Below are 27,892 nucleotides of genomic sequence, written 5' to 3' on the forward strand. Positions count from 1 at the left end.
GCTCCCAAAGCAGACCTACCTGTTCCTCAGGTCTCTGCCTTCCCACAGGTTTGATTTAGAGCAAAGCTCCATGCAAGGATTGGACTAAAAACCTACATGAGAATTATGCTAAAAACTGGCCTCTCATTACCCAGGAACATTGAGAAGGTGGCAGAACCTCTGTGACTCTGGTTTTAGAAAGAAATGGAGCATCTCTGGTGGACAAGGGCAGGGAGACCCTTCACATTTGCAAGGGGAGGAGAGACAGTGGGGAACTTCTCTACCAGGAGGAGTGTCCTTGTGGTTACCCTGTCCCATAAAACATCAGGCAGCTGCCAAAGCTAAGCCCTTTCCCTATCTCAAGCTGAACCGTCCAAAATCCACCTGTGATCCCCAATATCTGCCCAACCTTTTCAGAAGCTGAGGTGGCACATGGGAATGGTGTCTATCAGCTGCCATGTGCAAAATTGCTTTTACCATTTACATTTGCAGGCATAGCAAAAAACTCTCACAAAGCTTTGTGAAAAGGAGACTCAAACCAGCCAGAAATCCAACAGCAGCAGCAAGAGCACCCAGCACTTGCAGGAGTGCTGGCCCCACTTGGACACATCACTCTCTCACAACCAGTAGCAGGACACGGACAAGCTGCTGGTGACTCCTCTCAATGAGCTGTGTCCCAGCTGCCCTCCAGCACCAGGTCCGACTGCACTGCTCGTGGAAGCTCAGAACAAACCATGAGCTTGTTCCAAGCCTAGCTGCAGCTCTGGCCATCACTTCTTTAAGTGATCCAGGTGTCAGGCCACGGTGACTGCAGGAGTGAGCATGAGTCTTGGAGCTTGAGCTGAAGCATTTGGCCTGTGGCCTTTTCTGATTTGGCAAAAATCTGCTCATTTCACAGAAAAGCTTTGGGGAACGCTCAGAAATTGGCTGCAGACATCCCTCTAAAAAAAGGCTGTGTGAGGTTACAGTGTTCCTGGTCTTCCTTCTGTGCTCACTTGTCCTATAGCCCCCCTACAATGCTTCTGCCAGCCAGACTGGTGGAAGGATCCAGTGGTATGGCCAGTGTATGTGATCCTAAACTGCCGGTGAGACAGAGCAGCCCTCACTGGCTTTGTCTGAAGGGCATCAGCTTTTTCTAGTGTGACAGGACAATGACCACCCCCAGAGCACCAGGAGCATGAGCCAGAGCCTGAGCAAGAACTGATTCCTGTGTGACTGAAGTAGCACAGCTGGCAGCACCTGCCCTGCAACTCCACCACACTGTGCAACTAGCACCAGTCTCGAGCACCAAGACACTGCTCCCACTGGTTCCTTGGATTACCAGTGGAGGAAAGATGAGAGAATGCTCCAGTCTGAACATAAAAATGTCCCCCTTAGGTCAGCCTAACAACCCAATTAATTACATCTCCATCAGCAAAGACCCTGCAGGGGACCATGCAGAGGATGCCTGTGTGGCCACCTCCAACAGTCCACCTACAGCACTTCCAGCTACTGGAGGAGGCACACAAGCCTATCCTTCTTACCCTCCAATTGCCCATAAACTTCTCTCATACCTTTATGACCCTGAAAGGCTCCAAAATATATGTGTAAAGCAGTATTGTCTTCTACCTGTTTCAACACATTCCCTTCCACAATTAATTGGGTGTCCTTTGGTAGCTGCCTGAGAATTAAGAAAAACAGAACCAGCATGGTTTCCAAGTGCTTACTTCATGCTGATTCTCAAATCTTACTTGGGCACTGACATTCAGGTGGAAATGTACAGCCCCACACAGATGTAATCATGCTGCAGAAATTCCCAAAAAAGACAATTCACAAAAGAGACAGCCATGGAGATTGTATTTATTACTATTAGAACAGAGAAAAGGCTACCTTACTGATTGATATTTACAAATCTGTTGGCAAAGACAATAATTTCCAGTGTCCTTTATGAGCATGTTTTACAATGCTGGCCAGAAGCATTTACTTTTCTTAGCAGTAAATGCCTATGGTCTGATTGACTGCCACAGCTGAGTGCAAGGAGTAATAAATGTGGATCACCTCTGCAGTGGCTGCAGGCAAAGCCTGACACAGACACAGGCACCTGCAGCCCAAAGAGGAGGGCAGGTGCCACATGGCTGCTCCAGCCCTTGGCGGGGAACATGACAGCCTGAGCTTGTTCAGTGATTCAAATCTCAGGACAACATGTCAGATCTGGTAACCTCTGCCTGTCTCTACGCTTCTGGGGCAGTAGCTCCACATCTGAAAAACAAGTTGTTTAGCACTGCAGAGGGACAGAGAAAACTGAGTGGCATCAAAGCATGGAGATGGGTGTGTACATGAAACAGATGCTTGCACATTTCATGGGTATGTTTGACAGACCTAATCTTGACAATGGAGCATGATTTCCTGGCCCACAGGACCACAGAATCATCTGGTACAAAGAACCTTTATTCAGCTGAGCACAAACTGAATTCCTGTAAATTCATTCAAACTCATTCAATAGGCTCTGGGAACCCTCTCGGACAGAGCCCCAAGTAAGCCAACAGGCTTGGGGCACTCTTTGCACATGGCTACTCACACCCACACTGGTAATGATTCAGGCATCAGCTCTAAACCTCATTGTCGGCAGGGCTCAGCTCCCCATTGCAGTCTGTAGACGGTAATGCCAGATCTCCACTAGAAAAGGAGGGGGATGCAGAAACACAAATGCAACCTTGCATGATATTGACTTAGCATGCATCAGTAATCCCAAAACACACCTTTTTGCAGCAGACCTGCCTCCATCAAGGAAAACACCTCAAAGGAAGAACATAGTTACCACAGCTGACTACAGGCAGTACCAGCATTTCTCAAGCACACAGCACTGCTGCTGTCTGCCTGGAAGGGTGTATCTGAGGACAGGAGCACTTCTGAATGTTGTGGGCTTTCTTTAGACCTGGGCTGAGCCAGAAGGGTGCATCAAACTGGTATTTAGTTCCTGGCAGAGTGGTCTGGGAAGGATGTGGTACCAGGAAGCAGGGTGTGAGGAACTGGAGCTATGAAGGCTGCTCTGAGCATGGGCTCAGGTGCTCCTCAGCAAAGCTAGTGTCAGCTCATGCTGTGTATAGCATGAGCTAAAAAAGGAGCTGCAAGGCCACTGGGGTCACTGCTCCTCATTAAGAGGAAAAGTGTTTGTTTACCTACTGTGAGGTGTGTGGCCTTCCTGGACACACCATGTCCAGCACCATGGTGTGGGTGGGTACTCAGCACAGGGCTGGTCTCACATGCTGCTGCACAGTTGTACAGTTCTTGAACCTCCACACCTTCACAGCCCTCTACCAACAGCATTGTGGGATATCAGAATAACCCTGATATCTCCAACCAATAGTTTGCAGAGGTGAACCTGGCTGTCTCCATAGCAGTAGGATTATTCCTGCTGAGGCAGCATCTTCCCTAGGACCAGCTCATGCCACAGCACAGGAGTGATGTTCTCCTACCTGAAGCCAACTCTGCCTCCAGAAGGGAAATGGAGTCTCACTGCCCCATGTAGCAGTTCCTCAGACATGTCACAGTCCTTTCACTGAGTAACCAATCTTCTGGCTCTCAGGAAGAGGACTGACCCTCTCTGACACACATTGAAAGGCTAGGAACTGCTTAACCTGACCTGGCATGCCCAAGGATTTCCTGATGCTGATAAAATCAAGCCTTCCAGAAATGTCCAGTCCTTGTGGTCATATACTGGGAGATGTTCAAGGGCTAACCCAGGGCATGACAACAATGGAAGAAACATACGTGGAGAGGAGAAGACTTAAGATGTCTAGCAACTCCTCAGAGCAACGTTTTGCTCCCGAGGCCAGTGGCTCAAACCAGCCCTTTGATGAAGCTCGTGTCCAAGTGCACTATCAGCATGCGGAGAAAAGACATTTCTTTGCGTGTGTTCTCAAAGATAACTCGAGGGTCGTCGGACTGGCAGCGCAGGCAGTTGGGGGCCATCACCATGGCCAGGTTATTCACATCCATCTTTGTTCTGCCCACATTTGATGGCTGAGCAAAGATCTGCAGAGAGCAAGAACACATTCAGATGGAGCAGTGGAAAAGGGCAAGAAAGTCCAAAAACGTGGCCCAAGAAAAGGTGGAAGGAGAGCAGACATAATGCCTGCCTTAAGGACAGTGTCCCAAGTGCCACACATCCACAGGGAAGAGCACTGTGCTCTGACAGAGAGCAGCCTTGGCAGACAGGAAACCAAGCCCAGGCTCTGTAAGATCAGGAACAGGGTTTTACTGCTCCCATAAGGAACAAGGCCAGCAAACATCCCTCCACCAATCCCATCTTAAATACAGATAAGAAGTCTTAAAACCTTGCTGATGAGCCCACCACAACTCCATGCCAGGAGCATGCCTCACATGCTCCTGGCCCAAGTCAAGGCTGTGGGGGCTGCCTACCTGCAGGAAGTGTATGAGGTAACACAGCACCAGTCTGTTGAGCTCTGGCAAAAGCTGCACCACAGCCACGGCAGCATTGGGGTTCTCATAGTTGCTGATACACTCTTTGTAGAACTGCTGGGGGATCACAGGCTCCTCCAGCTCCCGATACCAGAGCTTGAGGAGAGAGGCTGGGCAGAAAGCAGGTGCATGAGAAAAGCTCTGGTTACTTCCCCACCCTTCAGGGGCAAACTTGGCAGTGAGACAGATGGCAGAGAAGGGATTTCTGTGCTTGTGCTGCTTCACCTTAATTCAGTCTTGGCTCTGAAATGCTAAGGCACCCAACTGACCAATTAGTGGGAAATATTGGCTGCTCCCTACCTGCTTCTCCAGGAAACAGTTCTGGGGCTGCCTAAAGAAGAGGACAATGAGACCTGAAGGGCTCCCACCACTCTGCCCATCTTGCACAACTTTACTGCATCAGAGACAGAGGTTCCTCCCCACTCCCAGTGTTTCCTCTATGAACAGTGTTTGGAAAGGCAGTGAAAAGACACAGAACAAAATCACAGCCAGTGCAGACAGCCTGTGTACACATTCCCAAGCAGCAGCACATCTACTGGTCTGTTCCTGCACCTCCCCCTCTGCACTGCATCATGGCTGAGGCTGCAGCAACACACCTGCCACATTCCTGTACCTGGTACGTTGGGGTCACTGAGACTGTTTGGGATTTTCCACTGATCCACCTGCAATTTCAATGCATTGACTTCATCTATGTCACCAGGTATCCTGCAGAGACACAGAAAAGGTCCTTTTGAGAGTGAGCCAGGCAATGTGCATGGTGGGGCATCTGACCAGCTAAGCATGGCTCCAAAGCTGCTTCTAGGCCTCAGGGAAGAGCGAGCAGGGAGAAGGCCTCAGGCACCAGTGGCAGCTACAGAAGTTCCTCATAGAGAAGGGGGTACCTATTTTTATACACCATCTTGAAGTGGGGGGTTCCCACTAGTTCAGATAACAACTGAGCTAGTCCTCAGGAGTGATTATTTTCAATAATCAGGCTTCTTTGTGGTGTGTTCAGACCAAAGATGAGCAGCATCTCTGGCTAAATATATTTTCTTACATATATTATACATACTCAAATACACACACACACACCTATCTATTAAAAAAATTTCCCTTACATGGCAAAGTTGAGCCTTTTAATGGCTATCTTAAATCAAGTTTAGCTACTGAAAAATTAATTCAAATCTTAAATGTAAACCAAAACCATATGCACAAAGAAAACAACAAAGAAAACCCAGACCCAAAGCAGAATCCCCCGTGTTCACCACACAGATTCTGTATCTCTCTTGACTTCTTGTGTCTTGTGCAACAGCAAGGCTGATGTGCTGCATGAGATGAGGTGCCCTGCCGGGACCCTGGAGCTCCTCCCTCCCCTACACTAGCCAACCACCATTGCCAAATCTGATGAAAGTTCTTTGCTGTGCCTGAGGATGAGCTGTCCATGTAGTTAAGTCACACCTACACCAGTCAGTCCCCTCTGTGCTAACACATGCAAACTGGCTAATGCTAATTCAAGAGGTGATTTCTGAACCTGGGGAAACAGATTTTGTCCAGTTCACAGCAAAGTGCTTCTAAGGGAAGAGGAAGCATGTGGAGGTCAATCTTCACTCCTTGGCTTTGAGGACTGACATGTGGCACAGCACCCCAAAAGCTCACCTGAAAATCCCTTCAGTCTGTTCCCCTCCCAGGGCCAGGACCTGCTGTGACAGTTGTGTCTGCACCCAGGGCAGCTTGTTCCCGGGGTACATGTCCTGCTGCCGCAGCATGATTTCCTCCAGGGAGCTGCCGAAGAGCGATGGTGTGAGGATGGCATTCCTGGCATGCGTTATCTCCTCCACTGTTGGTTTACGGAGGCCCTGAGGACAGAGAAAAGCTTAGTGCAACCACGGCACAGCCAGTCCACAAAGAAAGAGTGACCCAAAGATGGGGATGCTGAGTGACCAGGACAGAGAAGGCTGACCCTGCATGTGGTTACGTGGTCAGCCTCCGGGCAGCATGGTTCTTGCTCTGCTGCCTACAATCAGGGATGGCTCTATTCATCATGTCCAAGAGGACCAAAGGAGACCACTTTGGGAAGTTTAGGCTGGTTTTGCAGAGATTCTGTAGCTGAGTTTTGTACAGCAAGGGGACTGCTTCCACTGTAGCTGCACCTGCTGTGGGAAGCAGTATGGAATGGAGCCCAGCCCAGCCCTGGCAATAGCGAGCTCAGCAGAGGGCACCTATACCCCAACCCAGCATCAGGTGAGTGCTTAGCCACAGGACAGGTAAAAATCAGTCCTTTGGAGATGGGAACTCCAGGTTTTTGCAACTCCAGGGAAAGCTTTGCTTTCAGACGTGCTAAAACCTGAAAAGTGAGCATTGGTACCTGCTGCTACTGACAAATACCAACACCTGAAAGGAGTTTTGAATGTCCTGTGGCAACAGTTCAGACAAGCACAGAGCTGTTGCAGGGATGACAGGCTGCCCAGCATGGCCTTCAGCAGTGATCCTGTGGCCAAATGGGGAACGCAACTGGGGGAAGCTCCCACCAAGCCCTCTGAGGGTCAGTGGCCAGGGCTGCAGTTCTGTGCAATGTGTGCTTAGAGTTTACTGTCCTGCCCCTGCCAGGAGCCTTCACCCCTCTCAAGGTATTTCAGCTAATTTGTTCACTACACAAAGTTCAGACGGCAGGGAGGCCCCAGAGGAACTTCCAAAAAAAACAAACCGTGATGACCAGATCTGGCTCAGGGACCTAGAACTGGCAGGCTGGGGCCATCTACTAACTTTCATGGCCACACACAAACTGTGCAGAGGGAAGAGAGGAAGATTTTCAGATAATGCAGAGCACAGACACCCCCTGCACCAGTCATCTCTGCTGTATGACTATTTGAACAGGGAATGAACAACTCTGCAGTAAACCAGCAGCAAGATCAAGCTTAATATAAGCTCTCAGTGCAAAGGGAGACTCTTCCCTCACCTGAAGAAACAAATTGATGGGTCCCCCTGCACAGACAGCTCCTTTTACCGTGGAGACAGATAAGTGTTGGGTTTGTCTTTGTCCCTGGCGCCAGGAAGCAGCCAGTCATGCAGCTGCCTGCACAGCAGGCACTGCTGTCTGCCAGATGAATGGCAGGACCTGGACAGCAGCCCTCTCCCATACATTCATGGGGAGACGTATTCTGAGCAATCCTCCCCTGCTCACTCTATCTCCATTTCCCATCACTGAATCAGTGGTGACCACCAGAGTCCTTCAGGGAACCCACAGGCTCTGCAGCCAGGCCAGCTGCTCACCTTTTTGCCTCCAGTGACGGCTACTTTCTGGAGTTTCCGGTAGCAGTACTTGGCATAGGTGCTAATGGGCAGACCTGGTGGGAAAGAGGAAATGAGTGGTCAGCCCACAGTGCTGAGCATCCACACACTGAAGCCCTTCAGAGAGCTCCAGCACAGCAGCTCATTGTGGCACAAGCTGCCCCCTCAATGCACAGCCCACCGCAGCAGGGCAGGACTGCCAAAACTTGCATTGAGCGCCCTGAAGCCTCCCAGTCCCATGGCAGGCAGTGTCAGTGCAAGCCAGTGCTTGGGCTCAGAATCATCTCCTAAGTGAAGGCTCATAGCTCTGCACCTCCCATCCTCGCTCCTGCAGATCTCCACCTCTCACATCTGGAGTGCACCTGCCTCCATGCATGACACCCATTCAGCATTCCCAGCATGGGCACACACACATGCCTGGGTCCTTGCCTGGTGGGCACAGACGGGGTTAAGTGCCTCATGGACACAGGGTCAGGTAATTACATCCTGCCAGAACACAGCCACAGAGCACACAGCCAGCCTTCTGTCAGGGAAGGTTTCAGAATGTTTTAAACCAATTGTTTATTATTTGAGAACTTCAATTCCTTTGTTAGTGAGAGAGGAGCAGCAGAGAAGGTGGGGACAGAGAGGCAGCACCAACACCAACAGTGACCTCAGGACACAAGACGAGGTGTGGGAAGGTGATGGGATCTTATCTTCCCAAACACCTGCAGAAGGCTTCCTCGCGTTCCTTCCTGCCTGCAGCCTTCTCCAACCCAAGCTTGTACTGTGCAGCTCAGGCATGCTCTGCGAGACAAGGAAAATGGGACACACCAAAGCTTGGGAACTGTACCTCAAAAGCTGCTGCCCTCCACAAGAGCACCTGCTCTGCTTGTGCTTGGTTCAGTGAACTCTGAAGGCAAGTGCAGTCATGATTCACAGAGGTAATCCCCCCGTGACACCAAGAGAAATGTATGCAATGACAGAGCACTGATTGGTGAGAGTTTTTCCAAAACCCTTGGTCTTTTGTTCTTGTTCAAGTAAAACCTAAACTGCTCACTGAAACCAGTGAATAGATCTGCCCTATTTGATTCCCTGCCAGGCCCAAAGCTTGCAGCACAGTTCAAATACTTGCAGCTGTGAAACCCACATTCTGGTCAGATACTGTGCATTTCACATTAGCCTTTCACACACCCTATGGCTTAGGTACACTGGCTGGGAGCTTGGAGGTCTTCAAATCCTCTCAACGCAGAGGACAAACTCTTTCCAAGCAAAACAATTCCCAGAGGTGGGAGATGTGCTGTCCTCTCAGCCAGCAGATAAGCCACCATCCTTGGCTCCTCTCGATGAAACAAGCACCTCCTGCCTCCACCAGTCTGCCTCACAGCTGGAGCAAAGCCTCTCCACACTGCTGGAAACATGCCAGAGGAGGTACTACAGCATTCCCATCTCCCATAGGCAATGGGAAGGAAAGCCAGTTTTAGGAATATGTAGGGAATATGTAGGGAATATGTAAAGCAAAATATTCACTATAAGCAAACATCCTGCTCATCCTAGGCATGACTTACACTGGGAATATCTAAGGATTAAAAGGAAACAAACCAAATGAACTGCCCTGTGATCCTAGGTTAGAGCTTCTGCTGACCAATGTGAGACACACCCCAAAGTGAGGTGGAGGTGTCACCTTTCTCAGAGGGGAAGGGAAAGAAGCTGGACTGTGTCTTGGCATCCCAGCAACTTTGCAGGAGACAGCACCTTCAAAACTAATAATGAGAAGTATTTTTTCACACTGTAATTAGACTGTGAAACACATAATCAGCCTAAAAGCTTAACAATGTTTGCAAAAGGAACTGGTGTCTTGCAGATTCTACAGGGCTGATGCGTGGGCAGCAGTCAGACACATTTGATTGAAGCCTGTTTTGTACTTTCTCAGGAAGCTCCCTAGTCCTGGGAAAAGCCTAAAACCTACATCCAGCACTTTCTGCAGTGAGGCCTCCTGCTCCCATGACTACCATGCTGCAGCCTCTGACCCAAGGGGGCCTGCTGGAGTCACACATGAAGCTGACCAAATTTGAAGCAACTGAAAAATAAACTTGCTGCATGCACAAGAGGACGGAGGAGTTACTGCCCACAGACTTGAATGGCCAGAAAAGAGCCAGGAGTCTGAGGAACAGGGTGAGCAGCACTCACCCCAGAGGGCACAGACCAATGGCTCTCATGCAGCCTCCCTGCTCCAGAGTAGAAGCCATCTGCCTCAACACAAGTGCTCCTGGCTCCAGGGCATGTGCTGAATGGGATGGGCAACATGGAGAGGCCGGGAGGCACATGCTGAGCTGCAGGAAGAAACATGAAGGAGAGGAGTAGAATTTGGCTTTAGTCTCAGCTTTTCCAAACCAGCAACCTGTTCCAACCACCTGCTGCTTTCAGAATGCTCAGCTAGAGACTGACTCCCAGCACTGAGCTCATCATGCACGCTGACATCTCCAAACATGTGGGCCAGGTACTCCCCTCCACAGCCCAGCTCCTGCCTCTTGGTGCAGGGCTGGACAGCTTCATCTTCATCACCTGGAAAGGGTTAATCCTGAAGGCAATTCCACTTCTGTGAGCACATCATGAATCTGAGAAATCCAAGATGATCTGTTATTCCCTATAGTATCACAGTAGCCTCAGGAGCTCGGGAACAGATGACTACGAACAGTCCACACAGTGAAAAATAGTTTTCAAAGGAAAATATTACTCCATATGCCAGCCTAGAAATACATGTGGGACAGCATCTTAAAGAACATCTGCTTTTAGAAAAAGTTAAAATCCAGACAGGACGTGTGCAGGAACATACCCTCTGGAACAGACTTCAATGCTTTCCTGCAACAAAAGTCTTAAAAATGCAGCAAACAGGACCTGCTTAGATTTAGATTTGGATTTAGGACCTGGCCATGGGATATGTATTTTAGCACTAGAGAAGCTGTTGTCTGAATATTCCTATGATCTACCACAGCCTCTTGGATCTCAGCCTGGCACAGCCAGAGCAGACTATCAGACCAGGATTACATCTCACTGCACTCTATAGCACAGGGGTAGGTGCTCCTGAGCTTGGCACCAGGAGTGCTGCTTTCCTGGCTTAGATCTGCCCCGGCTCCTCCATTTTACAGCACTGCTTTAGCTCCTCTTTTTCACACCACCAGTGCTTCCTTTTACACCCCAACAATGCTTCTTGATCACCATTCCCTTTATCGGAAATACCATGTTCATCAGCCAGACAAGCCAGCAGCCTGCACCTGTCACCAAGATAAGGAACAGAATACAGGATGTCTTCAAAATGAGAATCCCCCTTCAAAAAACTCCCAGTTAACAGCATGTGGGCAATACCCTAAGGCAGTGTTGTACCTGGACCATTAACCATCAACAGATAGACTTCCCTTCTTTGAATCTGTCCCATTTCTTTCTAGACCTCTTTGTGCTCTGAACCTACACACCACCCTGCTTTGCTGACCCTTTGGGATTCCATTCTGTGCTTCAGGAAAGAGCATTCCTGAGCCTGCTGCCCAGCACCAAAACCAGGCAGCTTTCAGTTCTGCTGCTATGTCACACAGTGAAAAATTTTCTTCTTGCTTTCCCTAGGTAACCTTCTTTCTTTCATCCTGCTGACCATCTCCCCTCTTACCTCCTCCATGTTCAGCTCACATGTCACCTTCCCTGCCACATTCATCAGCCTTGGAGTGACCCCAGGCAGGACATACAGAGTGGGCACAGGACAACTACAGCCAACTGCTGCTTTGCTCTCTGTCCCTTTCCTACAAGCTCTTGATCCTTCTTTTGGTTTCTGACCACTTCCCAGCAACACATATGTGTTTCTGGAAATTCATATACAAGTTGGCAAATGTCTTTCCCTCCTCAAAACAGCTCATTTGGGGCCTCCCCCTGCACTTGCAGTCAGGGATCTCTCCCCCATGTAAAAAACTTTGCTGCTGGTGACACAATATTCTCTGCTGCTTGATCGCCATGTTCATCACCCTCATGAGATCCTTCTGTACTTTTCATTTTTATAGCCCTGAATAATTTTGTATCAGCACTAACCTGTCAGCTCATGATTTGTCTCCTTGTATAAACCCAAAGACCAGCTTACATTCCTATGGGATCAGCAGGCAATCCTCCTTCTGAAAACACATCATTTGTTCCTACCCATTATTCTTCTGCCTGCCAACAGGATATTCATGCATGAGAAGACCTCACACCACATTCATATTTCACTTACTCACAGAGCATTAAGCTAGAAGATGAAGACTGCAGAGGTTAAGTGTGGGAAACTTCAGCGTTCTTTCTCTGGGTATATGTGAGGTGGTAAATGTTTACTCACATATGAGCTTCTGGATTGAAGGGAGTATGTGCGCATGTGTGGAGAATCACTGCTTCAACTCAACTTTTCACCGAAAAACTTACAGCGATACATACTTATCTTCTATTCAGTTCAGACTGAAGTCAGTGCATTTGATTTCCTTATGGATTTCTCTGCTAAATTGCTGCTACAGCATCTATAAGCATCTTAATATTTCAGAGCCACTGAGAAACTTCTCACAACACCCTTGCAGCTTTAGGTGCATCCTACCCACCCCTCATACATCTGGAAAGCAGGGCTGGTCAAACAGAAGTAGGTGTTCCAGAGGAAAACCTGACCTTTCCAGCCAGCAGCAGAGAGAACCTGGCATGTTCCTGCAAGATTTCCCCTTACTTCAGGTGCAATTCTGAGGTCAGTCTCCAGGAAAAGTCCTCAGAGTTATCAGTCACTGCAAAAAAGCTGTTTTGAGCAAGCTGCCAGCCCTGCTGCCTCCTCTGCTGAACCCCTGCAGAACAACTCATAGAACTGGTCAGAACTGGCCCCTGCCAGAGCAGCCTCCTGGGTCAGCTCAGACCCAGAGGAAATAGCCTCAAGCTGTGCCAGGGGACATTTAGATTGGATATAAAAGAAAGCTTCTTCATTGCAAGGATAATTAGGCAATTAGGGCTGCCCAGGGCAGTGGTGGAACATGCATTCCTGGAAGTATTAAGAAAATGTATGGATGTAGCACTTGGGGACATGGTTTAGTGGTGGCCTTGGCAGTGCTGTGGGAACAGTTGGACTCAATTCCTTTAGAGGACTTTTCCAATCTTAATGATTCTGTGATTCTGTGAGAGGTAACAGTGTGTGTGACCTGTCACCAGAGCCCCAGCTGAGGCCACACAGGCACAGCTGACTTCCAAGTACTTCCTTCTGGAAACTTTATAAAGTTATCCTGGCATGTCTTTTTAATAACAGTTCATATAGATATATAAAATATTTATCAGAGGCAACATAGAAAATCCTGAGTTGGGACGTATTGCAAAGACAGAAAGTACTTTGGACCTGATTAGTATAAGAGATTTGAAAATCAGGACGCCTTGGCAAGAACAAATGGAGCTTTGAAGATTGCAAGAGGATTGGATCAGATTGGCAACAGGAAAGAAGACTGAATCAATTTCTGCAAGTAGAAATAGAAGAGATGTTGCAAAAATATATGTTTGTTTATATGATTGTAGTAAAAAATTACTAGCCTTCCTAGAATGATATATATGCATATGTAGCCCACAGTTAATTTGGATTCTGATCACCAATTGTCAGTCAATTGTCCCCATCTCAATCACTGATAGGAAGGGAGCTACAAAGAGTCTAACTGCTGATGTTTGGCTTATTATTTTAAATTTAATGTTTGTTTTTAGGTAAAAAACACACGTGTTTTCCTAAGCACATCTCCAGCACATGCAATTTAGACACATAATTGCATAGAACAGCCTGCTCAGCCCAAAGGCAAGCACACCCTGCTGAACAGAACGATCTCCATGGAGTTGCCTCATAAATATGTTTTAGTCCCTCTGAGCACAAGCAAAATGAATTTTCAAAGGTTCAGAATGGCCTGAACTCTCCTGGGCCTGAACAGGAAAGAAAAAACACATATCTCTACCAGAATATAATCCTTCTGTGCAACTGCAGGTCTCTGCTCTGAATCCCACCAGAGACAGAGAAACAATGAATGCTGTTAGTGCAGTCCTCAGCCCTTGCCCTGACTTGCAGCTGCCTCATGACACACAGTGGCACAGCAACAACACAGGGAGCAGCTGTCAGCAGGTATCAGGGAAGGCTCAGGAATGCAGGAAGCTGGACTCCAGCTCTCATAGATTAAAAACACTGAAGCCACTCGATATAAACTGCTGCCTGAGAGGAATTCACAGGGCTAACTCAAGTTTCCTGAAAGTAATATAAAAATATTGAATGGACTTTGTCTAGTAAGACTTTGTCTAGCTAAGACTTCAGCCAGATAAAGTGTTATCCTGCAGTCAGCAATTAAACTGAGTCCGGAGGAATGCGCAAGCTCTTGCTCATTTCGCAGAGATGCAAGGGCAAGCCCTGGACTACAGAGCTCAGAAAGTGTGGGCAAGGGAAGCCAATTCTAGAGAGAAAAAGGCAGTGTCCTTCACCAGGTACTAACACACTCCCAGAAGAGCCTCAGGTTAGGCAGTGATTTACAAAATCCATTAATACAACTGAGGCAGGTTCTTTTCAACACACTGGCTCATACAGCTTCTAGTACCAGAATATGCTCCAGGAAACTCCGTGGCATGCACAGATCAGTTGAATTACAGCTCCAGGTCTGCATCCAACTTAAAATCCCTCACACAACTTGCACAACTGTGACTGAAAGGGTCCCCACCTGTACCAAATGCAGCCCAGCTGCCACCCGCAATGCTGATTCATGCTCTGGTCTAACCTTGCACACCAGCCCCCCACCAGATAAATTTTCCCAAATCCAAATCTCTGTACTTAAAGAAATGGTCTCATTTTCAACACAGTTCAGCATTGCTGCCTGCCTGAAGTCAGTGCAGACCTCTCACTCTTGGCTCCCTGTGCCTCTCCCTACCTTCATCCTCTGTGTTTTGTTTCCTCTTTTTCCTGGATTTTGTGATCTTCTTGTTTCTGAGATCCACAAGCTCCTTGATGTGCTGGACAACTGAAAATTCAGAAGAGGGTCTGGATTAATAATGTGGTATAGTAAAATACCAAAATCCAGTACTGCCCTTAGATGTGGCAGTCAGCCTGACTCCAGCATAAGAAGCTCTGCCTGGGGAAAGGTCCAGCATCACAGCCCAGCTCCCAATGAACATGAATGAGGGGCTCAGAACATCACTCAGCTTCTCCAAATGGTCAAACAGTTGAAAAGTTGATACCTAAACAATGCTGCCTAAATACTAGTGAAAGAATCATCTTCTCAACATCTCCTCCTTGCTGCTTGCATTCTGGGAAAAGCACAGCTGGAGGGAATGGAGGGACAGAAGTGACAAGGGCTGAGGATCTTTATGAAACCCAAATTAGTGCTGCACACCTGGCAGTTCAGTGAAGAAATCCCGCATTAAGGCTACAAACATAAAACAAGAAGGTAAATACTGCCAGTGTAGCACTTGCCCCTTGATCCAACCTCTGCCACTATGCTCATGAGCAGAAGCAGAACTCCTGTAGTCACCCTGGAGACTTGGGAGGACTTCAAACACAGTTTGAAGTCCCCAGAGATCAAGGATAAAAATAGGTGCTCTGGTTTCTGGCTTGAGATTGGACAAGACAAAGTGAGTGCGTCTGAAATAGTGACAAATAAGCCAATAAATACCAGTTAATGCTCTCCAGGCTGGCACTCAGCTTTTTCTTCCTTTTCTTCACACCCCCCCGCTACCCCTCCCCCCCTCCCCTGCCCCCCCGATGCTATGGCAATTTAAAATTAGGGTAATAACAGAATATAAGCTGGGCTGGTTCCCAAATTTCTGTAAGGCAGATAAATTGCATCCCTTCACATTAAAGCCTGCATTCTTCAGGATCTGCCAACAGCCAAGGCCTGTTCTCAGCGTTTGCAATGGTTCCCTTAAAAAGGTTAGATACTAACAACCCTTTTTTTTGTTGGCTTCAAGGAACTTAGAAGTAAATTATGTCATCAGAGAACCCAGAAAAGCTCTACCTTTGGTGGGCTGACATCAGCTTATTTCAGTACTGATGAGTGAGGTGAGCACTGCCTGGGGCTCGCATTTCTTTGCTAGATACAAGCTAGTGACAGCTTCATCCCATCAATGAAAGGTGAACTCCGACAACACCCTGTGCTCTCACTGACAGAGCCTTCAGCACTAGCTGTGGACTACCTGTAGTTTTGAAACCCAGACAACCCTGACTATGTGGTACAACCCGACAAAGATGCTGCTGCATACAGAGGAGGTGCATGAGGCACTTACTTTTTTCATCACTGTCAAGGTGGCGATAAATGTAGCCTTCCAGGTAAGACTGAAATTTGGGTGATGGGGAGAAAAAGGCCAGACTGATGGCCATCAGTTCCCAGCCCCGCGCTAGGCTTCGGTAGCACATGTTATCTGTTGTCTGCCGGATCAGCTGTATGTAGAGCTCATCCCGTAACCCTTGCATGCTCCAGCACTTGGTGACTGTGACCAATGCCACATGATTGCGGTCCATGCGAGTCTGACGATCTCCCATGTAGCTCTGCACCAGTTTGAACATCTCACATGCCTCTTTTTTGATGGTCCGATTGCTAGTGATGAGCATTGGCTTTTTGATAGAGCCGCCATTCCAGGACAGCATGTTGGAGATGGAGATCCTTCGTCGGAAGATGCCTTGTGTGTGCATGTTTAGGTTTTTGGAAGCCCAATCTGCCATGCTGCTCTGGGAGATGGGCTTCCGTAGGTTATTATAAGGGAAATGGCATCCCACACAGCCACCATGCTGGCTGCTGCCCTCCTTCTTGGGCTCCAGCTCTATGACCTCAGGCTGCAAAGAAGAACAGACATGTTAAAAGCAGCTTAGGTGACTCCTTAGCCAGCTAGGAAAATTATCCACAGTGAGACATGAAGTTGCCAGCAAGTGCACAGTGGTGAGTCTGTACAAAGATATCTTGGTGTAGAATTGGTGGATGACACTTGTAGTTCTGCAAGAGCCTGGCTGGCTGTCTTGGGTTGCAATGCAAGATGTAACCGAAAGTACGTATTCTATTGCTATCTGTTGGAACCAGGTGGGACAGTTTTCTTTATCTCTTTCATGACTCATCGCTCATAATTGGGGGATATTTTCTGTTAATGTGCCAGCTGTTAAAACAATGTGGGGCATCTTCCATGCCCCATCCTCCCTCCAGGGGGATATCTGTTAATGGGCCATTGAGTCTCATTACATAACTGATAAAATTATATCATCCCATTGTGAGATGCTCCATCCAGAGGGAGGAGCCAAGCATCTAAACATGGATATCTTTGGATACTCAGAACAACATAGCAGCCTTTCTCCACTGAATTCCCAGAGGAGAGAGATCGGACCCATCTACACCACTGGACCTTCAGAGGAAAACTATGCCCTTCTACAGGATCATTACTTCAACAGAAGCACATCTGTTGCTCCCGGAGGATTGTGGCCACCATTTAACTGGACTGCTACCAACACCCTGACTAACAGAGTGTCAGGTTGTATTCTGACTCCATCAGTGGGTTGGTTTTTTCTTGGTTTTGTTTTTTGTACTACTGCATTTTTATTTTAATTTTCCTAGTAAAGAACTGTTATTCCTATTCACGTATCTTTGCCTGAGAGCCCCTAGATTTCAAGATTATAATAATTCAGAGAGTGGGGAGGGATGGTTTACATTTTTCCATTTCAAGGGAGGTTTCTGTCTTCCTTAGCAGACACCTGTCTTTTCAAACCAAGACACTGGCACAACCATACACTAGTGCTGTTCTTAAGAGAAGTGCTGGGACATGGAGCAACAGGTCTGAGTGTTCCACCTGCCTCAGAGTTTACAGGGACAGACAGGAAGTGAGCTGATTTCCAGAGCAGCAGCACAGCTCTGTGGTACCAAGCATACACCAAGGAACCAAGTATCTCTGCACTCCTCACCCCTCAGTTCCTCTGGAGCTCCAGGAGCCCAGGAGAAAGGTGGGACACTGATCTACAGTTAACCCCAAAATGCGCATTAGTTCTTAGAAGTTTAGAGCAAATCAGTGTTTCCTTCTTAGAACAGAGGAACTCCTGAATTCACAACAGAGGCTTCTGCAGTCCAAGACTTTCCTATCACACACCCCACATGTCCCTGCATGAGGATGATGGGATTAGCACACATCACATTCCACCCCTCACTGCCAGCCTGGGGCACAATAATTTCTCCTGGTTTTTTTTACTTTGTTCTTTTTATCCCTTGAGTTCCTCCTCACCCTCTCTGAATTCACTCAGCACATTGACTAAATATCTCCACCTGCGGCTCTCTGCCATCTCCACATCCTTGATTTCCTTCAAACCACTTTACCAGCCTGGAGTTGGTTTTCCTCCTATCACCCTAACTGCTCCTTCAGCACGTTCCTTCTGAGGAGCCACCTCCTCATACTACCTTGAGGTTCAGGAGGCTTTGGGTTCTCTCCTCTGCTCTCTCTCAGGTTTCACTCTCACATCTTACACAACTTCCCAGCTGTTAGATTTGTATTGACAGTATACAGCCACCTCCACTTAGCCAGTCCCAGAAATTCTGCCCACCGATACTGAGTTTCCTTGTCTCCTGATTTTCCTCTCAATCATGCAAGCCCAGCACAGGACATCACTGCTTACTCAAGACACTTGATACTATTTTCAGATGAGGCAGTGATTTTGCTGCCATATTTTCTGCAACTTCCTCCCCTCCTTACTTGGACCCTTGAGTATTTCTGTGTATTTTTCTAAAATTTATTGACTCCTTTTGCCTTTACCACAACATCCATCTCCTTTCATCTTCTTCTTCTTCTTCATATTACCACATAGGAATTATTTTTCTTCACTTTTAAGGCCATTCACAGCCTATCCCTAACCATCTCTTGTGCATAATCAAGTTTCAGCTCTCCCTGTCAATGCAACAGGGTGTAACACAGCCAGAAGACTGAAGACCAGTTTCCTACCAAATCTAAAGAGGCTGTGAAATTAAATTGCTGAACTATTAATTGTAACATGTAAGTCAAGTAAACTTGATGTCTCTCAGTGCCTGAAAAGTGGGAAATGTGAGAATGTAATATCAGTTTTCCAAAAGGTTTCAGATGAAAGCAAGGCACTTATTGATCTGAAATGGCAATAAAGAGAACACATAGAGATAAATCTGATAGGGCAGAGAATCTCTTTTACCAGAGAATAACCAGATATAAGTAAGAAGCCACTTTTCAGCATGGAGAATGGTTATTGACTCTGCCTCATCAAATTGATGCAGAGACTCTGGCTGTTCAAAATAGAAGCAAAATAACTGGAAGAGTGAGCAAAGAGAAAAAGGGCAAAAACTTCAGGGGATGTAAAACTATCTACAAAGAACCTAAATCTGAACTAAAATCAGGAAGCAGGAGGTTCCTTTGAATCCAGATAGGAAAAAAAGATGGCAAACTAAATCCTGAAGTGTTGGAATCCAAAATAAAAGACTCTCTGAGCTCCCCAGAGAGAGAAAAGAATTAAAATACATTAAACCATAGATATAAAGAGTAAAAGTGTAAGTTTTAGTTTTAAATAAGTAAAAATATAGCTTAAGTGCCCTAAGAATCTGCGTTAGCTAGTGAAAAGCCTTATTACCCAGTTTAAAGTTCAGTGATAATACCCTTCACAAATTCAACTTACCTCTAGACATAATGAAAATACAGTTTGCATTCTTGGATAAGAACAGATAGAATTATGCAAACAGATAATACCCTATACATAAGATTTAGGTAAAAAGAACATTGCTTTTGCATGTTAGAATTAAGTTCAGATTGGTGTAGAAAGTATTGTTTTAGAAGCGTGTTTTTAGCTGATTGGATGATTTATGAATTTAATCCCCTGTATTGGGGATCGGAGAAGAACGATTGACAGAAGGAAAAAAAACATCCGAAGAAGAACAGCAGCACCATCATCATCACCAACTGCTTTTGCAGCCCAAGACAACAGAACTCCACACCAAGAAGCTGCTTCCCTGAACATCGGGACCTTATACCAGAGCTGCTCAGAACTCGGGACTTCATGCCAAAAGCTTTTAGCAAATACTTTAACTCTCTGAACTCTTTGCCTTTGAGACTGATGCTTTTATACAGTAAAAACCTGTCTAGCAAACATCAACTGCTCATGTCTCTTTGAGACCTGGAAATATTATCAGAATCCCCATTGAAACTTGACACTGCAGAAGTGCTGTGTTAAGAGGAAAAAACTACTCCCCTTATGCAGTCACACTAATGGGCTTTAAAGCAGCTATTTCCAACAAGATGCCAGAGCTACTGACACTGATTTTCTAAATGTTGCTATTGCATGTTCAGGAACTGGGAAGGAGAAGAGCATATGAGGAGCCATTAGAAAAAGGAGAGAGAGAAAAAAGAGGAATTGCTGTCATGTGGCTATGCAAATCCTGATGGCCTGTGTCCTGCACCCACCAACTCAGATAATTCCAGTGAAGAATGTACGAGGGAATTTATGTTATGAGGGTACATATGTTACCCACAAAGACATGAATGACAGTAACATGATCAGGCAAGCACATTTACCCAAATAACAGAGCAGAGCTACCCACAGTGCTGAGGGCTTGCTGGACATGAGCCCCATCCCACAATTTTCCTTCCTCTCAAACCACTGGCCTGAAAAAGGGTTTCCACCCACAAAGCTGTGAAGCTTTATGACCTGTTTGCTATTCTGCAGGAACAGACATGTCTTGCCTGCAGCACACCCCTGGAAATAAATCCCCCTGGAAGCAGGCTCTGCATGATGAGTCTACCAAGTCTAGCAAAGAAAAAAAAAAAAAATTAACACGGCACAGATGGGGAGGTACCTGTGAGGAATGGGGTGTAGCGCCTGATGAAGCCAAGTTTGTCTGGCTGGTCACATTCTTTTCTAAAGAATCTATTTTCTCAAAAGTTCTCTTCTGCCTCATTGTGTCCTGTGGAGCAGCCACATTGCTGGGAAAGACTTCCCTCATATCCAGATCCTGTCTGTACAGAGACCTGCTGCTGGCTGAGACATCATCCCTGGAGCTCCAGCTGATGCATTTTTTCAAGTGGTCAGACTGAAACCTGACCTTGCTGCTCTCTGCTGGGACACCGTTCTCCAGGCTCTCAGCATCCAGGCTGATTTTGCTTCCCCTGCAAGCTGCTGACCTGCACACCACAGCACGCATCTCAGCAATCACTTTATCATTCAGAGCTGTGAGTTCACTGCTGCTGCCCACAGAGCCAGGTCTTGCTTGACCTGTTCCTTGCCTCCTTCCTTTCCTTTTTCTCAAGCTTGGAGAAGGGCCAGTTGAATAACCAGAATCCTGATGGCTTATACCAGTTGGGTACTCCTGAGTCTGCAGGCTGTTTTGCCGACTGTGGTGGAGTTCCATGTTCTTGAGGACATTGGCTTCTAAGATCCTCCAAGACTGCTTGAAGCTGTCCTTTGAAGCAAGATGACCAGGCAGTTTAGTGGAGGTATCAGTTGTTGCAGCAGAAGAGTGGGAGAGTTTGGCAGATTGGTCAATGTTGACCATATGTTTTATGTATTCTCTGCCAGCTGGGCTGTATTCAGTGGAAGAGGGATTTCTGCCATGCTTCTTTACAGCTTGTTGTTGTTGCATACTGGGATGCTTCAACAATTTGATTAGTTGCTGTTGCTTTTTTAAGCTACTGCTTGGTGACCTTGATGGAGACATCCCACTCATATAAATGCTTTCGGTGTCCATATCTACTGGTGGCTCATCATAAATTGGCAACTCTAAAGATGGCTCATCGTATATAGGCGCAGGAGAGGCACACGTGGGGGATGCAGGCTGGGGTGTTCCTGTCCGGCTCCTTGGAGGTGTTTGAGAAGTAGGACCATTCATCAGCACCAGGCAAAACCCACCACTCTCTGTCTTTTTGATCTGCATAGACTGCTTTGTTTCTCCAGAAGGCATTTGCTTTGTGGCTCCAGGACTCTGGGATGTGGATTGAGGCTGAGCATATATAGCTGGTTTGGGAAGAGATTTTGGGCTGTTGGGCTTTGGAGCACCCTGCAGCTGAAGAGAACTATCTGAAAAGCTCTGCATCTGCCTCAAACTGTTCACTTTGACCAACATGGCTGCTTTTGTGCCTGGCAGAGGCTGCCAGTGGGTAGGAGTCTCCCTATAAGAAGAAAGATACAAATACACACAATTATTTAAGAATTGTATCTACTGAGGTACCTTCTACATCTACCAAATACCCAAAAACTGTTAGTCTCAAAGTGCCTGAATATTCCCCAACCAATTATATCAGTAAGTTATTTTTTCTTGGAGATCCCACTTGCTGAAACAGAAAAACACTGTTGTTACATAATAAATATCTAAATCAAGAAGAGCAGAACAATGGGATGAAAAAAGGAGTTCATGATACTGTAATCTATCTGGTATCAGCAGCAGTGATATAGGACACAATCTATGCTTTTCAAGGCTCAGCAGATAGCATGGCACCCAAAACAACCAGCTGAAACCCAGCAAGCTATTCTGGAACATTAAACTCAAGTATTAAATTGGAAAATAATTCCAAGTATCTGCTTTCACATTATCCAGCTAAGATGACAGTCCTTCCAGATCATGCTAATTTTTTATTTAAGTTTCCAGATGAATTTTCAGTGAGTTTTGTAGAAAAACCTGTGAGGTCTATGGGCAGTATATGGGGGTGGCCATCCTCCACTCACAGCTTACATTCCCACACAACCTGCCAAGCCTCCACCTGTGAGGTGCCTCTTCCCAGAGAGGCAAAGATTTAGTTTCAGATAAGCATTGTTAAAGTGAGACGTGTGGCTTTAAAGCCCAGGAAGAGTAAATTCCACCCTCTGCCTCAGGGGATGTGCCCTGTGAGCCCGGGAAGAGTTACCCTACCCCAGACCTCGTGGGGCATCAGCCCAGGGTGTTCTGATTGAGTTTGTGTCCCTGGGGTTTCTCCCTTACTCTGTGCCTATTAGTCCTTGACCTTAAACTCCACCCTGGCCCTGACCCATAAAACCCACCATCCTGCCTCTGTTCCTGTTCTGGGGGCTCCCATTCTGTCTCTGGATCTAACCTTTGTTCCTGTGTTGAATAAATGATTTCCTGACATTAATCAAGCAGAAGCCCATCTCATTGAATTCTCATGGTGGTCACCAGTAACTGTAGCCTCCCTGGACATGATCCTGCAGCAGTGGAATGCTACATCCACCCAATCTTGCCCAGATGAACTCAGATCCTTGGCAACACCAACTGGACTTGCTCAGCTCTCATGGCTGTGAAACCCTCCTCCGCACGGAGTATCCTCTAATGCGTGGTGGTACTTGGGATCCACCACAACCCAATACCCCAGTTCACAGAGTATGTTCTATGGAGTAACAACAACAACTTGCTGTCAGGCTGTGGCCACAGTCAGTCTGTGTTTGTGAGCTCTGAGGAAAAGGGGATGGAAAGGATATTAAACCAGCTGAGCTTCCAGATTTTCAGGTTATCACAGTCCCCAGGAAGACCCACTTGAATCTGACGCTATACCTCCATGTATCTGCTACCAGCCATCACTGGGTAAGACCTAAGGGCATACTGCATGTGTTCCATCTGAGATAGCAGATATTCCCAAACACCTTCATAGCTATTTTGCTCTGTTGGCACCTTCATCTTGCTCCCCACTCCACACTGCTGACCTGTCCTCTGTGGCCTCTGTGCTGGCAGACACCCACCTCAACTGCATGCACAGAGCTGCCTCCTACCAATGTTAGGCTCTCTTGTGCCTTCCCTGCCAAACCCCAAGTTATCTGGACACCCCAGTCCTCTTGCTCTCTCCTCCTGGTCTCCAGAGCCCTTTCACCTGGCCAGGTGGCAGCCTGCTCCTTCAGCACAGCTTCCCTGGGGTATTCTGCCTGCCCTTCCCCCATGGTTATCCTGCCAGAGCATCTACACACCCCCGGTCTCCCCACACCATAGCTCAACGGGACACACCTGCCCCACATCACTCTGGGTGTCCTACGTCACTTGGTGCACTCCAGTCACCTTCCCCACATCCTCTGTCCCACACCTAATATGTCACATCTGTTCCCAATCACTGCCCTCCTAAAGGGGTGGTATGCTCCTTCCCTGTCCACTGCTTACTGAATTTTTGGCAAAACATATTCCCTGCTGGCAATGTGTTGCTGTGAATCCCACCTCGACACAACGGCACTGGGAGTGGCACGGACAAGGCTGGCACTGACTGCCCTGACATGGATGCAGTGCCTAACCCCTGGCCAGGGTCCAAAGGCCTCACCACACTCTGCTCGCACTTGCCACACCTCTGCCTTTGCTGGTCTGCTTCCTTTCCCTCAAGAGAGTTCATGTATCTCTCTTGTGCAACTACCCAGGTGTGATCAGAGAAGGTTGAGAAAGGGCTGTCTTCCTCTGCTTTGCACCCTGGGGGCCCCTCTTGCCCTGGGACTCCCTAAGTATCTCCCACTGAGGCACCAAAGATTTTATTTTAAGGGAGCTCCTGATACTACTTCAGGATGGTGATGCAACTGCCATGAGGAAGACCTGTTTCCCAGCTTCCACCTTCCTTCTCTACACAGCACTGCAGCTCAGTGCTGACCTAAGCTCTATGCCAAGAGCAGCTTGGGAAGTACTGACAAATTTGGGATTGGCCTCTCTCTATCTCCCCAAGCCACCATCAAGCACAGCCCCTACTCTCCCACTCCTGTTTAGCCCTCAGTGGCTTGTCCTCCACATGCTTCTTCCTGGGGCATGATGCCCAATGCAGGGATTGAGTACCAACAGTGCCAAGCGAGGATGCACACAGGGAACCACCAGCAGTAACAACAGGATGAGGATGGCATTCATGAGGACACTCAGCTCCACAACCCACCAGGTATTCCAGGTATCCTTGCATCAGTGCATCTCTCCTGTGCATGGCCAAGCTCCAGGCTCTATCCCAAGCTCTGCTAAAGACCTGGCTATTCCTTGAAGAGTGCCTGGACTAACAGGCAGAACCAGAACAGCAACAATTGGTAAGCTTTTAAATGACACTCCCATGGCTGTACAAGTGGCTTGTTTCACAGCACAGAAGAATGATGGGCACAGAGCAAGCAGGACAGAACCATGCACAGGCTCCTGACTCAGCAGACAGGCCACAAGTGTGTGACAGGGACATATTTTAGATCAGCCCAACAGCAACCATCATTGCGTCTGGACCAGCACTATCCAGTTGTTGGGATGCAGGGTAGCAGAGCAATAATCCAGAGCTGCAGATGTGTCCCACTGCCTTACAAGACCTCCAGTTATGTCAGGGCTGGAAAATAACCCCGTGCTCTGTGAAAAGGTGCTGGATGCCTACTTTCCACAAGTCACCTCCTGAAGTTTTTCCTCTTCCTGATGCGCAGCATTGCAGGTCCAGCCAGCTGTGCACAGCTGAACCATCCACTCGGCCAAGGCTTGGCAGACCTGTCTCAGCCAGGCACAGCATGGCCAGACTTGTGCCGTGCAGACTCATCATGCACTGGTACTGTCTGGCATCAGAAAATCAAACCTCCAAGAACTTGGCCTGAAGCTCTGCTACCTCCTCACTCAGCTCTGAGCCACAGGGAGGAGCCCCTCCCTGTCCACACAGCAGGCACTGACACCACCTCCTGCCCCATCGGTCCCAATTCACACCCACAGAGCAGCACTGGGAACATCGCTGCTGGTCCCTGCTCAGGTGTGGCACTGGGCACCTGCAGAACACCGCCAACCTGCCCATGAGAGATGGCTTCCTGCTTCAGCATGGCATTATAACTTTTAGGGCCCTGTGGGTCTTCAACTGGTAACAACCTCAGCCCCTGCATCTGTGAGAAAAAGTACAGCCCAGATATTAGTCCTCTGATGAGTGATGAGGGATTTGATCTGAAAAAGAAAAGAGGATACTGCACTCACAGCCTCCTGCAGCTGTGAGCTCCAGTAAGCTGGGGGAGCAAAAGGTACTCCAAAAAGCACAACTCTTCACTGCCCAGAGTCCCTTCACCAGGATGCAAGGAAGTCATCTCTCACCTTGGGCCTGCCAGGACAGGAAGACGTGCTGGGCCTTTAGCACAGACTTGGCTACATGGGTGAGACATGAGGGAGAGCAGCAGGAGCTCTGTGCTGGCTCAGGGTTCTCTCTGCACTTGCCCTGAGTCCAGCTGGCAGGACAGCAAGACAAGTTGGACAGACAGCCAGAGCAAGGCAATGAAGAAGTGGTTCTGCCACAAGCAGCAAGCCTCCCTGCAGCAAGATTTTGGCACTTGCAGTCCATGCTCCAACATGATCCCTCCTTCAAGCCTAGGTCAAAGCATGCATTGGGACCCAGCCTGTTCTGGACTGCTGAGAACCCCTGGAGCAGGCACAGCCCAGCACCAAGGGCACCCACTGACACTGCTTCTTTTTGAGGAAAAGCACTAACACATGGGATTGCCACAGCTAGGCTGCCATGGACACTGGTAAGAGGCAAAGCACCTAGCTGCCCTGCAGGGACCAGAGGAAATCAGGAAGCTGTGCCACTCCCATGTCCCCGAGGCCATCATGCTCCCCCACCCAGGAATGTGATGGTCAAGGGAAACTTCTAAATGTGTGCTATACCCCACCTCGCCCACCAGTCTCATCGCGGACACTTCATGCCATTTCCAGCCTCCCTGGCTGCCAGAGATGAGAGGAAAGAAGCACTGTCACAGAAAAGACAAGGCTGTCTTGAAAAGGCCATTTCCACAGCCAGGAGTGATCTCTTGGGGCCACGTCTTTTACAGCTTCCTTCAACTCACTCCCCAGGCTGCTGGCAAGACCAAGCAGAGGAGAACAGGGACTTCTGGACTTCCCAGCATGAAGATTCAGTCTTGTCCTTCTGAATGGTGAAAGCCATGACAAAAAGCAAAGCCAATGGTGCAGAAGTGTCCCAATGCAGCCTCTCAGCCAAGACCTTAAGCCACTAGCAGCAGAGACCCTGACAAACCCCCTGTGACTTGTGTGAGGAATGCTTTCAAGTAGCTCTAATATAAAGGCCTCAACTTGGCACTGGTTTTCCCAGCCTGCATCCAGCTCCAGCAGGCCCAGCATATCTAGCAGTTCTTCTCAAGCTCCAGATCTCCATTGTTTGTTTTGCTCCCTCCGAGAAGCCTGAAGAAAAGGCCCTGCACCATAGCTCTGCCCTTTCTAGAAGTTGTTTTCCTGGTGCTGTGACAAGGTGAATGAACAGGGATGTTTGTATTCCAGCAACACTTCTGCTCTGCCCCCAATTCCCACACCGGAGGCAAGAATACAACCTGTCCAAACCAAAAAACCTGCAGACTTGTGCAAAGAACATTGTGTTTGCCTATCCTACACCAAGGCCAACTGCACAAGAAGGAAACAAACCTGTGTTAGGGATTCTGATGGTCTTTCTTGCTTGATTATGAAAACTTAATAATGGCATTACTTATGCTGTGCCTTAAGAAACATGAGCCCATGACAAGACAAATCAGACTTGGAAGAGGCAGAGGTAGTCTTACAACTACCTTCTCATCACACATTCCCTCTGACTCCTCTTACCAGTACATATTCCTGGCACTGTAAGACCAAGACCCTGGTCCTTCCCAGTCGAGGGTGCTGAGCTGTGGAAAAGGTGGATGAGGAGGGGATAGGCAGCAGAACTTGCTGCTCATGCAGAAGGGACCCTCACCTCCCTCTTCTGGGGGACAGAATGTTCCTAGGGTAGGTGGCTTTCTTTTTGAGGATTTTAAGATATCCTGCTATTGCAAAGAGAACCTTGGAAACAGCACTCTGAAAGTCCCAGTGCTGATGCTATGAGAAACAGGGGAAGAGGAGTAAGTAGACTGGTCTGCATGGACAGCAGGGCTGGAGACAGCACAGCCTGCTCACAATACTGACCTGCAGTGAGCTGAAATGCTGCAGACCAGCACACAGGCTCCCAGAAAGACTGCCTTCTTCAGGCTTGGCCCTCCACCAAGCCCTTTCTTACCCATTACCTTGGAGTTCCAGCAAACCTCAGCATGGCTGCAGTGGCTCAGAGTACACTTCCAAAATGCTGCATTCAGCCCCAGGCTGGTCTCACAGTCCCCAAGAAAATATATCCATCCTTTGCAGAGTTTTCCAGTGTGAGAAAGGATAACTTGGCCATCATTTCCCCTGAAGAGAGTTCATATTGCTTCCTAACAGGATTGCAAGAGCTCTGGAAGCGTCTGGAGCTGTGAGGCAAGTGCTGTTTGCTGTCCTTGCCC

At 47.9% G+C, this 27,892-nt stretch overlaps 1 protein-coding gene across 6 annotated transcripts in view; it reads right to left on the reverse strand.

The window, feature by feature from the left end:
• Window positions 1-1,802: 1,802 nt before the first annotated feature.
• Window positions 1,803-27,892, reverse strand: part of LOC111938328 (rho GTPase-activating protein 39-like) — a 63,209-nt gene continuing 37,119 nt past the window's right edge. For all 6 annotated transcript variants that reach the window (XM_086852717.1, XM_086852720.1, XM_086852722.1 and 3 more), the window contains 8 exons: window positions 20,517-21,825; window positions 15,964-16,510; window positions 14,613-14,702; window positions 7,690-7,763; window positions 6,076-6,275; window positions 5,054-5,145; window positions 4,381-4,550; window positions 1,803-3,993 (listed from right to left, as the gene is read on the reverse strand). In XM_086852717.1, the coding sequence (XP_086708843.1) occupies window positions 3,799-3,993; window positions 4,381-4,550; window positions 5,054-5,145; window positions 6,076-6,275; window positions 7,690-7,763; window positions 14,613-14,702; window positions 15,964-16,510; window positions 20,517-21,825 (2,677 nt within the window). In that variant the 3' untranslated portion in view covers window positions 1,803-3,798. The remainder of the gene's footprint in view (window positions 3,994-4,380; window positions 4,551-5,053; window positions 5,146-6,075; window positions 6,276-7,689; window positions 7,764-14,612; window positions 14,703-15,963; window positions 16,511-20,516; window positions 21,826-27,892) is intronic.

This window comes from Cyanistes caeruleus, chromosome 16 (assembly GCF_971803275.1).
Source record: "Cyanistes caeruleus chromosome 16, bCyaCae1.hap1.1, whole genome shotgun sequence".
Taxonomy (NCBI): domain Eukaryota; kingdom Metazoa; phylum Chordata; class Aves; order Passeriformes; family Paridae; genus Cyanistes; species Cyanistes caeruleus.